The sequence below is a fragment of the Microtus pennsylvanicus genome, chromosome 17 (assembly GCF_037038515.1).
Source record: "Microtus pennsylvanicus isolate mMicPen1 chromosome 17, mMicPen1.hap1, whole genome shotgun sequence".
NCBI classification, from domain to species: domain Eukaryota; kingdom Metazoa; phylum Chordata; class Mammalia; order Rodentia; family Cricetidae; genus Microtus; species Microtus pennsylvanicus.
In genome coordinates this window covers 29,728,899-29,742,826 of record NC_134595.1, presented here as the reverse complement: position 1 = coordinate 29,742,826, position 13,928 = coordinate 29,728,899, and the positions used below count along the sequence as shown (strand labels likewise).

General features: G+C 48.0%; 1 protein-coding gene across 1 annotated transcript in view; it reads right to left on the bottom strand.

Moving 5' to 3' along the window:
• Positions 1-13,928, bottom strand: part of Col6a3 (collagen type VI alpha 3 chain) — a 78,486-nt gene that overhangs the window by 46,239 nt on the left and 18,319 nt on the right. Inside the window, exons 4-6 of the mRNA XM_075952176.1 lie at positions 9,985-10,587; positions 3,979-4,563; positions 1,213-1,812 (exon numbers count right to left, since the gene is read on the bottom strand). Of these exons, the coding sequence (XP_075808291.1) occupies positions 1,213-1,812; positions 3,979-4,563; positions 9,985-10,587 (1,788 nt within the window). The remainder of the gene's footprint in view (positions 1-1,212; positions 1,813-3,978; positions 4,564-9,984; positions 10,588-13,928) is intronic.

Below are 13,928 nucleotides of genomic sequence, written 5' to 3'. Positions count from 1 at the left end.
CCCAGACATTCTTGACAAAGCAATCTGCTGGAAAGCCTGCCTGTCTTGTTCTTGCAGCAGGTTAGACCACTGAGAACTGACAGTGTTTTCATGTTACAAATAGAACTATCAAAACTGTGTTCCTTTCTATTCTTCTGAAAACTGACCTCCATCTCCTGTGACAGAGACCCGTTACAGACTAACTTCCCATGAGCACCTGGGTTGACTTGGATTGGTTCAAACTCAATCATGTCTTCAGTAACTTTAAGGTCAAGAGTTAAGACCCAAAATATTAACTGTCGATGCTTTTTGGGGGGTGGTGTGGGGTTCAAATCTCTACTAACGTTTCCAATCTATGAAAGCTGAAGCCCAGAAAATATGAGTGACGGCCAAAAGTGACAGCCACGCCATATGAATGTCATCTCAAACTGTTCTGAGAGCTACTTTAGTGAGGCAGCCACTGGCTCAGGCTTGCTAGCCATCTGGGTGATGAAGGCAGAAAACTGGTAGCTCTCATATGTCAATCACTGAGGTTCATAATCATCTGCCACAGTAACAGCAACACGGACTCATGGCTGCATGAAGATGAACAGATAGCTTTTTACGCATGGCAGAATCTGAACATAGAATGTCATATAAAGGAAGGATTCGGATTGTAAAGGATGCTACGGCATAATCATATAATAGACTCAATCAGTCAACGCCCCCCTTCTCTCTTCCTCTCTCACCCTCCTTCCCTTTTCCCCCTTCTCTCCCTCCTTTCTTTCCCCTTCCCTACCTTTTCTAGTGGATTTTTCAGTCTAGAGCAGTGGTTCTCAATCTGTAGGCTGCAACCCATCTGATGGGTCAGCTAAGATCATCCTGCGTAACATTTATATCATGATTCATAACAATAGCAAAATGACACTGATGAAGTAGAAATGAAATAATTCTGTGGTTGGGGGTCATTACAGCATGAGGAACTATGTTAAAGGGTCACAGCATGAGAAGGTTAAGAACCACTGGTCTAGAATGTTCACCCTGTTCGGCTTCCAAAAGAATCTGAGATAGAATGAACAGAGCATAGCTGAACGCTCTATAGAGTGTAAGTTTGCTAGCACAGTGTCTTCAACCAGTGCAACCAAGATGCACCCGTCATCCTTCCACATGTCACCGGCTCTGGGGTTTCATTAGCCACTGTTGCCAGGAAGGCATCTGAAGAGGGAGAGGGGCCCACGCTGGTGGGAGCTTTACCTGGCTGGGTTAGCGGAACTTCCTGCACCCCTCCACTAACATATGTGGTTAGGGGCTGAATCAGCTGTTGAGGCAAAGCTGGCAGGGAGCTGAAATCATCCATGAGATACACCAGGCTCGGATTAAAAGCAATCTGCTCTAGCTCAGCCTTATCCACCCTGCTGGCCCCGACACAGAAGGTCAGCACGCCTGCGCGCACCAGGGCGTTGGCGGCCTGCAAATAGGCATCCTCAGAAGGCCCCGCCATGAGCAGGAGCAGCAGCTGAGGCACACGTTCCTGGGTCCTGCTGCCGCCTGCCTCCGTGAAGTGATTGGCATGGACATAGCTCAAGGCAGAGCCTGTGTTCAGGCCTGAGCCCCCCTTGAGCTGCAAGCGCCTCAGGTGAGCAAGCATCTCTGACTTGGTCTGGTAAGTGTCTAGAGAGAACTCCGTGACCGCAGTGTCACTAAATTGCACTAAGCCAACGCGGATGTTGTCACTTCCAACATCGAGGCTGTTAACTAGGTTGGTTACAAAGTCACGCACATAAGCAAAATTGCTTTCTCCAACGTTGTCGGATCCATCCAAAAGGAAGATGATATCCCGTTTGTTTACGTGAACTGCAGTGAAGCACAGAAAACACGGTGAGACACGCCCCCTGAGAGGGCTTCCCATGTGTGCCCTTCCCGCAAGGGCACACATGGCACAAACAGAACACAGAGAAAGTCAACGTGGCAGAGCAGGTCATTGGTAAAATATGGCAAGCGGCTGCATATTTTCCTCTTGTGGTGGCTGGAGCTGGTGAGGCACACTGATAGCCAAGTGTACAAAACCGAGATTCTCACGGACAGACAAAGTGCTCGAGTTAGAATGTGTACAACGGAGACAATCCCCAGACTCCTGAAACAGCATCCCTTCCCTGGAACTAATTCCACCGGGGCGCTGTCCTTCCCGCATCACTCATCTCCAGACCCCTGGTCACAGGATGGTGGCCCCTGCTGGCTGAACCCTCCGGGACTCCCCTGAGTGCACAAAGAGGACTCTTTCCACCCAAAGCCCCAGAAACATCGGCCCACACGGCCCTAGGAACACCCCTTCTTTAATCAGACTACCTGTCAATTAAAGTATGTGGTCCTCTGACTGAAGTCCTCATCCCCCGCCACTCCCTACTATTCTGTCTTCGTAAGGGTCATTTCAGTCCTGGGCAATAGGGTACCCAGGGCAGATCCTCCAGGGAGGGGTGGCGGGATCGTAGGTGTGATAGCTAATACAATGTCAACTTGACAGAATCTAGAATTTGCCTAGGAGACAAACTCCTGTGCATGCCCATAAAGGGAGTTTTTCTAGGATGACTGAGGTGGAAAGATCCACCCTAAATGGAGATGGCATCATTCTGTGGGCTGGGGTCCTGGGCAGAATACAAAGGAGAACACTTGGCTGAGCAGCCTCATCCCTCTCTCTCTCTGCTTTCTTGACTGTGAATGTGACCAGCTCCTGCTGCTAGGCCTCCCTCACCATAGTGGCAGCATCCTCAGACTGTGAGCCAGGATCAACCTTTCCTTCAATTCCTTGTTCGTGTCACGGAATTTGTCATAGATACCAGGGAAATCAGGTGACAGTAAAATGCAAAGAGATTATATCCTGTGTCAGGCCAAAATTGCTTGCACGAGAAGAAGTTTTTCTATGGGGCCCATTTGTAGGGATTCAACCAAGGCTCAAAAATATTTGAAAAAAAAATGTACTAATTGTCAGCACTTCAGATTGGCTATAATGCTAGCATCACATTTGTTACTATATAGAGAGGGTGGCATGAATTCCATTTGAGCATTTTATCATCTTAACCAAGGGACTTGACGATCTGTGGATTTCTATATCCATGGGAAGAGGAAATTGAGCCATCCCTTATGTATACATTTAGAACTTACTACTCCCCACCCATGCCTCATTGTAGTTCAGACTAACTGGATTCTATGTTCATTCATCAAATTTAACTTTGGTTATAAAAGAGTGAATTCAGGAGAGAGAGAGAGAGAGAGAGAGAGAGAGAGAGAGAGAGAGAGAGAGAGAGAGAGAGAGAGAGAGAGAGAGTTTGAGTACTCTCAAGCCCAGATGGTCTGAGAAGCAAGCAGGCTCTCATGCAGTAGGTTCATGCGCTGTGGAGTCCTTCAGTGTGAGGTCTGTGAGGAGGGCAAGCTGGGTTCCAGGATATCCATCTTCTCTTCATTGAGGATGGAGGTTGGTGTTTACCCAGTTCAGAGGCTGAGAGCTTTACTGTGTCTTTAGGAATAGCTCTGCACGGTCAATCATATAAAGTGAGGGAGCCGAAGGACCATGGGCTTGGTCGTCACGCCCATCTATCAGTATGTTTTCCCTTGAAGGGAACCCCTTATACACAGAGAAAAGAGGGGTCAAAAGCTGAGTGCACTATACCACATCTTCTGTGAGCAGAGATACTGTCATCTCAGAAGGGAAGGTCCTTGACTCAGGGGAGGTTTCTAGACAGGGTCACTAATGAAAACAGAGCATAGAATGACTTCCGTGGCCAGAAGCACGGGTGGATGACCTTGTGATGATACAGTTTAGTGTCATATGCATTTGCAGAGTGACATTTTCAACTCCACAGTCTCAACCCTGAAGAAAAAATAAACCTTAAATAAACAGTTTGCTGTGGTTGTTTTCATCACAAAACAGTGCTCTGTCAATTAAACATCGATTCGTCACTGGGCCTTTCTCAGCGGTTCTGCCTGCCAGCCCCCTCCTGCATGTACAGACCATAGCTACCATACCTTCTGTGGTTCCAGTGAGGGTCCTGAGGGGCGCCAGCAGATTGGGTAGCACACTTAGCAAAGTAGTAGGGCGGAAGTCAGCAGGAGTGAAGATCAGGGAGGAGTCAAAAGCGATCTCTTTCAGCTCGTCCTCATCAGCGGCCCTGCTGCCGACTGCAAAGGCCATGATGCTGCCCCGCTTCAGTTCCTGGGCGGGCTGGCTGACCTCATCGAAGGACTTACCACCCGTGACCAGCACCAGGAGCTTAGGAACCCCCTCAGCAGCCCTGTGGCCGGCTGAGCTAGTGAATAGGTTGTTTCGGACAAAGTCCAGAGCCGAGCCCGTATACAGGGCTGAGCCCTCCAGGGGCCTCATCTTCCGTACAGAGGCTATGGCATCCCTTTTGGTGGAGTAAGTATTTAAATAGAACTCAGGCTTGACAGTATCTGCATACTGAGCCACTGACACCTGAACCAGGTCGTGTCCGATTTCCAGCCTCTGAATGACTTTGGCAATGAAGTCTTTGATGGCATTGAAGTTGGACTGCCCCAGGCTGGAGGAACCATCCACCAAGAAGACTATGTCCCTCTTGTTGACTTCCATGACTGTAGATAGCAATAATAAAATGTGAATTGAATAGCCACAGTGATCAGGTTCAACAGTGACACTGTAAAGCCCACTATGCACAGACAGCTCTCCCTCGCTCAGGAGGGGAACTGTCACATATGAGTGACAGGCTCACTTCCAACCCTGCCAACTTGCACTGTGCTCAAGACATCGCTTCAGAAAAGAAAATAACATTTAGTTTCACACACCACCACTAAAGAGATCACTGGTTCTTTATCACTATAAGCAAGGTTTGAAAGTTTGGATGAGTAACTCCTGGGTCTTCTCAGAAAGCGCTTTGTATGCCAAACCCACACACTGCCCAACACAAAATCTGAAAGAGAACGGGCATCGCCTCTTTTTCTTTGGTTCTTTATTATTTGACTTCCTTTGGCAGGCAAAACAGACGTTTAACGGTTTTTCATAAATCTTGGGAAAGGAAACCAGCATCCACCCCAACAAGGGCAGCCATGGGTATTCATTTCACAATCCAGGATGGGAATGGCAGTCAGTGGCATACCGCAGCCTGCATGGCTTAGACAAACCACGAAAACAAGCGCCTTGGCTCGGAACTCCACTGGCAGTAACTGTGACTTCACCCAGCCACTGTCGCAGAATGTGGACAACCTACCCAGGGGATGGAACAAGGTCTCTACCAGACTCGATGTCTCAGGCTGTTCCTACACTGTAAAGATATTAGCTGAGGTGAGGGTGTTTACAAAAGGCCCCTGGGTATCCCTTGTACCAGACATCTGGTATGACAATCTAATTTTATAATACCCAACAGAAGCAGGAAGGTTGGAAATAAAGGCAAGGAAGAGCTTCCTAAGAGCTGAGACCTCTCATGATGTATTATAAAACAGCTTATTCCTCATCACAGGGACCAGAGGCTGGGAAGATGATGTCAGGATCACGGGCACTGCCTCCCCTGGCTGTGCCTCCTCTGTAACACTCTCTGCACCCAAGGGGCCAAATCTGAGTTCTTCCAGGAGAGAGGTGTTTGTGCATGAGCAGTTTAGTCCAGGTGCCCGGTTACCTGCTGGTGTGACTGTGTGTGAAACGCCACCTGCCCTTCCTCCCTAGGCCATGAACATCAATTCAGGGATCTCTTTCCTCCTTCAGTTGAGAACATGCGGTCTCTTGGGGTTGCAGCTTTGATTGTAATGTAAACATGTCTTTGCAGATTAGCTTAGTGCATATGTGTGTGGTGGGTTTCTAATACCTCTATGTCACTGGGAACAATGTGCACACATACATATTGCACATACAATGCTCTGCATCTCTACCACATGTTTTTACCATGCATCGCTCACGCAGCACACTGGTAGACAAATATCTATGGGAGGGGCCACCTGAAAAGTGCCATGCCCACCTCCAGGTTGTGGCAAGTTTTAGCACCTTGCCGTACATTTTACCAGTGGTCCACGGGCAGGACAGATGTCCACACGTGGAGGACACTGAAACTGTACAGCATGGACTTAGCTTTGCAGATTCTGCAGTGTGTCCTGGAGCTCCCAGATTCCATGACCCAAGTCCTCTTTGGTTACAAAAGAGGTCACTTGGTTTGTGTTTACATTTCTGGAAGCTGCTAACAGGGGGGACCCCTAGAATAGCACCTAGGCAAACATAATAAGCACCGAAAAAAAGAAGGGCCCAAGCCTCTCAAAGAATGATCAGGTTCCTATGTTTGCTGCATGCTTCTAACACTAGCTGATTAACCTTTGAGGGTTTGTGTACTCTCGTGTCTATTTCTGGAGATGGAGGGGCTGCTTCATGCACCATCTCACACTCAGTTCCTTTTTGTTTGTTTTGTTTGGGGGGGGGGGGGTTGTTCCTCTGCAGCTTTGGAGCCTGTTCTGGAACTCACTCTGTAGACCAAGCTGTTCTCAAACTCACAGAGATATGCCTGCCTCTGCCTCCAGAGTGCATGGATCAAAGGTGTGCGCCACCACTGCCCAGCTAGCTCACACCCAGTTCTTAAACCACGTGATTCTCAGGCTTCCTGATTGGGAGCCATCTCGAGGATGCACCAAGGCTTCCTTCAGGGATCTGACAGGGCCAGGTTTTCTCTCTCCCAGAGCTCTGGTAAGTCAACATCTCTTAGGGAGGGAGTGACCTTGAAGGGCCTGCTAATCTCAGCTGTAAAAGATCCTTGTCAGCACTCTCTCCTGTGACTGCCAACAGGAGAGCCCCAGGATCCCTTCTCTCTCTCCCCAAAGCCTGGGATTTGGGAAAGGACATCGGCAGTCTTTCTGTTGATATCCCCAGTCAAATCCTCTCAAGAGTCATCCCTTCCCATCCATTTACTCCTGTCCCCTGTCCTTGGAGAATCCGCCTATCCTCTCGTGTCTCTCTGCAGTCTTCTGAGGGACTTGGGAATCCTATCACCTGAAGCCCCTGGTGCGCACAGCTACTATGTCCTCCCGTCCACTCCACCCCTGCTTCTAGGGTTACATCTTATGATCTTCTACAGATACTATAGGGCGTGTACACCCCTGAAATCTCCCACGACCTGCCCCTGCCTCTCCTCTTTCAGACAAATGACACCCCCACTTCTTCATCCACCAAGTTCTCAAATCTGACCTTCAGCCCTTCCCTTCCCTGGGCCAACCCCTCTCAACCTCACAACCCTCACCCTGTGCTATCCTCGTGGGCTCTCTGATCCACTAAGCCTCACTTCTAAGTCCCCCCAGTCCTCCATCAGACCCTCCTGGCAAAGCCTCCGTGGTGCTCTCCCCTTCTCCCCATGTGCCACCCAAGCAAACGGATGCTCCTGGGGAAATAACACAAACAGGAAGCCTGTGCTCGCTTGACACATGGCTGACAGCACCAGCGTGCCACAATGGAATGCTCCCAGGAAAATGGTCTCCCCATTCTCAGTCACCTTATGACTCTACTCTCTCCCCTCCACTGCCATAGGAGGATCCGATCTCCCACCTACAGCTGTAATAATAATAATACAGTTGTTTCTCTGGCCGGTCAAATAAGCCTAAACACTGCTAGGCTCTTCATCCTCAGAACCCCAGCTGCGCTGTCATCTGCCAGCTCAGGGAGGCCACACTTCATGTTGCAAGAACAGCCTGCCTGCCGTTCCCTTTGCCTAGAGCACTCTTCCCTCTGTGATGCCTGGACTCTGCTCGTTTCTGCCCTACAACTTTGCAGACAGGTTTGCTAAGTTCCCTGACCCCAGGCTCTCTAACACAGCCCCATTTGGTGGACTTGTAGCATGCGACACTTGAGAAGTGTATCATTCGGTCAGTTGCTCACGTGGTAAAGACCCAACAACTATCTCTCTTTCTCCACCCTGTGCCCCCAGTGCTTGGCGTAGTTGCTGGCACATATCAAATAGCCAAGAATACCTACTGAAGATTTAGGAGTTCATCACTGAGACTCACGGCGATGTCTGTGAGGAAGGAGCTAAAATACTAGTTAACTACAGAAATCCCAGCATAAGGGCAGAACGCCACCCATTTTAATACGGAGGTTGAAACCTCGCTTGAAGCAAGAGTATCTTCACCTGGTACAACATTTTTGGTAAGAAGTGAAGGAATGGATACCCAGAGATGTGACATCTGGCCAGGATGACAAAAGACCTGGTTCCCAGAGCCAGATCTCCCAGAGGCAGTTGTGGTTCTTACTCTGCTTCTAAAACACAGAGCAGTGGTTTGCTTCCAGTGTGTGTGGACTCAGAGAAGCTCAGTGGGCTGGAAATCCCCACCCCACCCCTGGCATTGTTTCTGTAATGACCAGGGCCACTGCAAGGCTCAGGCGCACAGCTGCATCTCAGACCACAGCCGGGCAGCGTTCAGACCCAGAGTTCCTTGCTTCAGTGTTTCCTCACAGAGCATCCAGCTTAGGCTACTGACATCCCTTCCTGTACCGCATCTCCATCCAAACAGGAGGATCAGCAAAGAGAAAGGGGCACAACAAGCTGCAGTCTGATTGACCTCTGAACCCGGGAATACCAAGAGACTTCCCAGGAAGGCTTGCACATGGTTAGTTCTGGGGCCAAAGCCAGGTAAAGATTTTGTGGCCTTGAGCTTTCTGTCACAGTGCACTGTCTGAAATTTATCTGAAGGAAGCTGTCCTGATTCTGGCTGGATTTCACACCAGGAGATGTAGTCCGTTTTCTTCTACCTTTACCCTATGACTAGACCTGCCTGTTCACCAGTGCCAGGAAGCAGAGGTCAACTCCATACGTGAGCCAGTGAGAAAGCTTTTCATTGAGACTTTAAAGTGATCTGCTGATAATTTCATACACTGGCATGTTCACCAAAACATTTATTTTTTTAAGAACACTGTTATCCCTTTTGCTAAGAAAAAACAGCCAGGAATCCCAGGGAACAATGGACATTACTTATGACAATGGGTATTACTCCTTATGACAACAGTCATTTCACAGGTCCAGGCTCTTTCTTTAGACAGCTAGCAAACATAGATAGACAGACAAATATTTCCACACAGAAAAACGAGAATCACAGACTACAGATGCTAGCCAGCATCTCCGTCCTGTGAGCCATTGTTCACGTGCTGTTGAAGAACAAGGAGGAACAGGGTCTGATCAACCAAAAACGGATCTGAGGGTATCTCTGTGTGAAGGCAGCACCAGGAAGTGAACTGAGTGCTTGTGGGTAATGAAGCCTTTGGGAGTGTGTCCCCACATACTGGATGGTTTCCAACTGGCCTGGTTAGGGCCATGAAGCAGACACCACCTGAAAGTGATGGGCTCTCAGCCTTTCTGCTGTCCCCACACCTCCCGTGTTTACATGTGTAGCTCTCATATGATGTTGACTGGCTTCTTTAAAGGAGTGCAGTTGGCCGTGCTGCTGAAGGCCCTCCACTTGAGCATAGACGATAAATCTGCCACTCAAAACAATTCCTTTGAAAGCAGAGGACCAGAATGGTCTATGAATACCCCATCCGGTAGGTGCTCAGCTGGGCCTTACCTTCAGAAATGTCCCTCTTGTGACCACCACACTGACACGGGAGCAGACACCACTCCCCTTTGCTGCTTTTGGGGAGCCACTATTGATGAGTGGACTTCTAATACACAGACAATACCCTAGAATAGCTTTCTAAGAACTGGTGAGTCCCTCAAGCCCTTTTCAAGGTGACTGGATAATAAACAGATAACTCATTGATGTCTAATATCTCAAAGCAGCAGGTTTGTTGCGTTAGCCTCAAGAGCACGTTCTGCTTACAACCCAAGTTCTAAGAACATTTCATTCATTCGTCCATCTTTAGATTTCTCTGATCAATGCAATGACCACACACGGCCCATACAGACTTCAGCACATCACAGAACGACTAACTGGCTGTGGGTACTTACGGCTTCACTCCAGTGTCCACCTTTCTTTCATGACAAGCACCACACAACACACCCCCCATTCCTGTAAAGATGGCAAAAAAGGCATACGTACCTTGTGTGACAATAGTCGGCCGTTGCAAGACAATGTGCCTTTGGGCCACATCAACAAGGTATGGCAGTAATTGCTCCTGGAGGTCCCCAAAGCTACGGAATTCCGGGACAGTAAACACCAAGCTGTGATCAGTAGCTATGTGTTGAAGCTCTGCCCTGGAGGCGGCCTGGGCTCCAAGGCCGAATGAGAATACACTAGCCTGCTTCAGAGCTACCACCCCATCCCGAATGTCATCACTAGAAGGCCCAGCACTTATAAGGACCAGCACCTGGGGGACCCCTTCCTCTGCACGGCTGCCACCTGTCTGAGTGAAGAGATTCTCCACCACAAAGTCAAGGGCCAGGCCTGTGTTGGCCAACTCCCCCCCAGCGAAGCTGAGCCTTTTCACGGCATCTAGAACCGTAGCCTTGGAGGGGTAGGTATCCAAGGAGAACACGGTTTGGGGCTCATCGCTATACTGGACTACCCCCACTCGAATCTGCTGATTTCCAACTGAAAGTCTCTCAAGCACATTTACAAGGAAGTCTCGAATGACAGCAAAATTGGCACTTCCGGTGTTGTCTGAGCCATCAATAAGGAAAACAATGTCGGCTGAGTCTTGTGCTTTAAAAGAAAGAAATGCAGGGGAAAAAAAGTGAAAGCATTAGAACACGTGACCACATGCATCACCTGATGTGTTTCCTTGGAAACCAATAAGAAACACGAAACACAGACAAACAAAACATGGTGTCAATGAAGGCGTGTGGAGTCTCTTTTAGTTCTCCATTCTGAGTGGATAAGAGGCAACTGCTTAGGGATTGTGGTGGAAACGGGGCCACTCATAGCCAGTTTTCATCTGTGATACCTCCACAGTTAAAATCCAAGGGAGAGGTCAATATTCCGGACCTTTATTTCTAAATTTGGAGGGAAGTATTATTGCATCAGATGATAAGGTACCATATTGCAAGAGATTAGGATGTCACAAACCCAAAGGCTACTTCTAATCTGCACTCTCGTTTCTCATCAATCTGATGCACATGCAGTTTAGGAAACAAAAGCTCAGGTTTGTGGCCCAGTATTGATAGCTCCCGAAGTTTATTTGATTCCTTGGATGACTATTGTTCATTTTGTTTCTTGAAAATTAAAACAGATGACTCCACACATGTCTGGGACCCAAAACTCAGACACAGTTTAAAAAAAAAAATCCCTTGACGTGTGATGGTTCCTATGTTCGTCTCTCGAGTGTGTGGCCGTGTGGAATCGAATATGGCGTTGGGGTCAGAAATGTTTGTTTTGCGTTGCCTCTGTATTCAGTCAAATAATGAAGAACATTGTTAAGCAGAGTGACATGAAACCAGCCATGACATAATTATCCAACCTCATTTTATGACATCCTAGTGGATCACCTAGCAGGACCAAGATTGGCTAAACCAGAATGGGTGTGGTCATCACTGAAGGACATAAAAATGGCTGCCAAAGACCTTTTTTGCCCCTGTGATGGGAACTTGAGACTTCCATTCTATTACTGAAAAATGGGGACTACACAGAGACTCAGGTAACGGGGAGCGAGGAGTGAGTCTACAAGCCAGGGCAAGGAAGTGCAAAGGTTTACCTCGAGCAGCAAATATTTTAATACTTAACGGTGAACAGGGGCCAAGAAGGGCCTCTGCGTGAGTATGAATATTCACGTTCTTGGGCTCTGGGGCATAATTATGACACTGTAAGACAAGAAACAGACCTTTTATTTGGATTTTTGAGTGCCAGTGAGTGTTTCATATTTAAATTTAGTTTTTCCTTGTGCCAGAAAATCTGTTTATGTTCTCTCTGGGGAAAGACCCACAAAGCTCACTTCACTAAACCGACGAGTTTTCTCTCAGGCAGTGTTCTCATGGGAGCTGAAGCAGAGAGTGTCAGGCTTCAGTGTGCTCTTTCTTCCCCAGGTACTTAAAATCAGAATTACATCAGGCTGTAATCCTGAGAGAGGTTTAAGCCAATGAGATGTGGCAATTTGGAATGTTGCTACCACTGTCCTCCCTACAAAATACAAGAGGACAATCACTTTGCTACAGCGACTGAGATCTTATGTGTCAGAATAACTGTCATTCAAGATCAGCAGACCGGACCCTTGGTTTGAACTCCAAAGAATTCCACCAATCTGCAATAAAAATACAAGATTCTTGGAGGATCTTGAGAGGATGCAGAGCCAGGGAATGTGGGTTATACAGACCATAAAAATGGCTCTCACCATTGCATGGCGGACACCATAAAACACCTCTATGTTTCTAGGCCTAAGTCAGTGACCTCAAGGGACACAGAAGGACCTGTTGCTTAGTCATCCTATCTAGACACTTTAAAAGAGAGTTAATTATGATCCAAGATGGATAATAGAAAGATCTTCAGTCATAGCAGGGCATGATACTTCTGATATTCAATACCTTCGGCAACAATTTCTAATGGTGTAAATCCCAGAAAAGAACTCTCTGGGTGGGAAAGGAGGCTGAACACCATCAACGGTAGGTCATAAAATGGTGGATAATTTGTCATCACTGAATCAAAAACCATGATCCTCTTACACACATGATAATGGAACACACAGAGCATGCATTGTTAGCTGCGAGAGCCGAAGCCTCACAGAGACCCAGGACCCCCGGGTCCTTGTGTGCAGCAAGGCACACCAACGGCCAACACCAAGTCCAAGAGAAACCAGACTGGAAGCTGTCTGGTTTCCTACTTCGTGTCTCATGTGTCACACTCTCTGTGGCGCCTTCTACGGAAAGCATTCAAGGTGACAAGGAAGAGCCCTAAGTCCTAGTTGCCTGAGCTCTCAGGAAACACCACACTCCTATTTCCTGTGAGAAACACAAATTTGAAGAAAATGTATGCTGAACTCAGAATCACCTTCAGCTTTTTATTTTGGGCACGGCCATTCTCAGAGGGTGACAAGAGGACACCTAACGAGAAGAGCGGGGTCCATTCAGAATGGTGACCCTTAATGCTTTCTGTGTGTAGGCTCTTGCTTTAGAATATAGAACAGTCTACAGGGAAATGGTCCCTGCGGCAACCTTACTCAGACCACCGACGTGCCTTTGCTTATACTTTATTCAGGGCTCGCAATTGGGATCCTGGCTACTCGTTTTTATCTTATTTTAGTCTTGCTATGGAGCACACAGTGAGACATGGTATGAAGGAGTTGCAGAGTGCAGTTAATCAGAAGAGAGAAATGACACTCCACCCTGGTGCTGGTGCTGTCGGTGACTTAGACATAGAAGATGGAGATGTTCTCTTGGCAGAAAAACAAAGGTTTTAGCTAGACAGAAATATGCAGCTGGTAGACTCTCCGCTCTTGCAGTGGTCATTCTGGGTCTTTCATATATAATGGCTGCATCACCTCTTCCTGTTCATTAGTTTGCCAAGACATTAACTTTGAAAATGTGCCACTCTTTACCAAACATGTTTCAAAGTGAGTATGTCACTACACCCATAGTCTGAAAGGGTTGGGTCAGAGAATCTTGGTGGCCACAGACTGTTACCCAGGTTCTCCCTTGTCCTTCCCTCTGAAACAGCAATGTGATCTAGGGTGATCTCTAGAACACACTTCCGTGTCCTATAACCTGGCGAATAACACAATGCTGGATGAGAGCCCTCCATCACTGGAAGCAGGAAACCCCAGTAGTACAGATACGAGATTCCTGTTTCAGAGGGAAGGACAAGAGGGAGACGGTCTCTTCCCTGTCATTTGGTAGACCTTGGTGACCCCAATCCTACCAAGGCTGAGATCGTGGGGAACCACGGAGAAGCCATGAGATGAACAGCCTTCTGAAACTCCTTAGGATGTCTCAGCCCTGAAGCACTTGTGTACCCAAGCCTTTCCCGTCCATGGCAATGTGTTTCCTTCTGCTGATACACACCACCTCCCTCTTGGCCTGCTGCTTTTAAGTCCCTGTGGTGAAAACCTGTCTGGCATT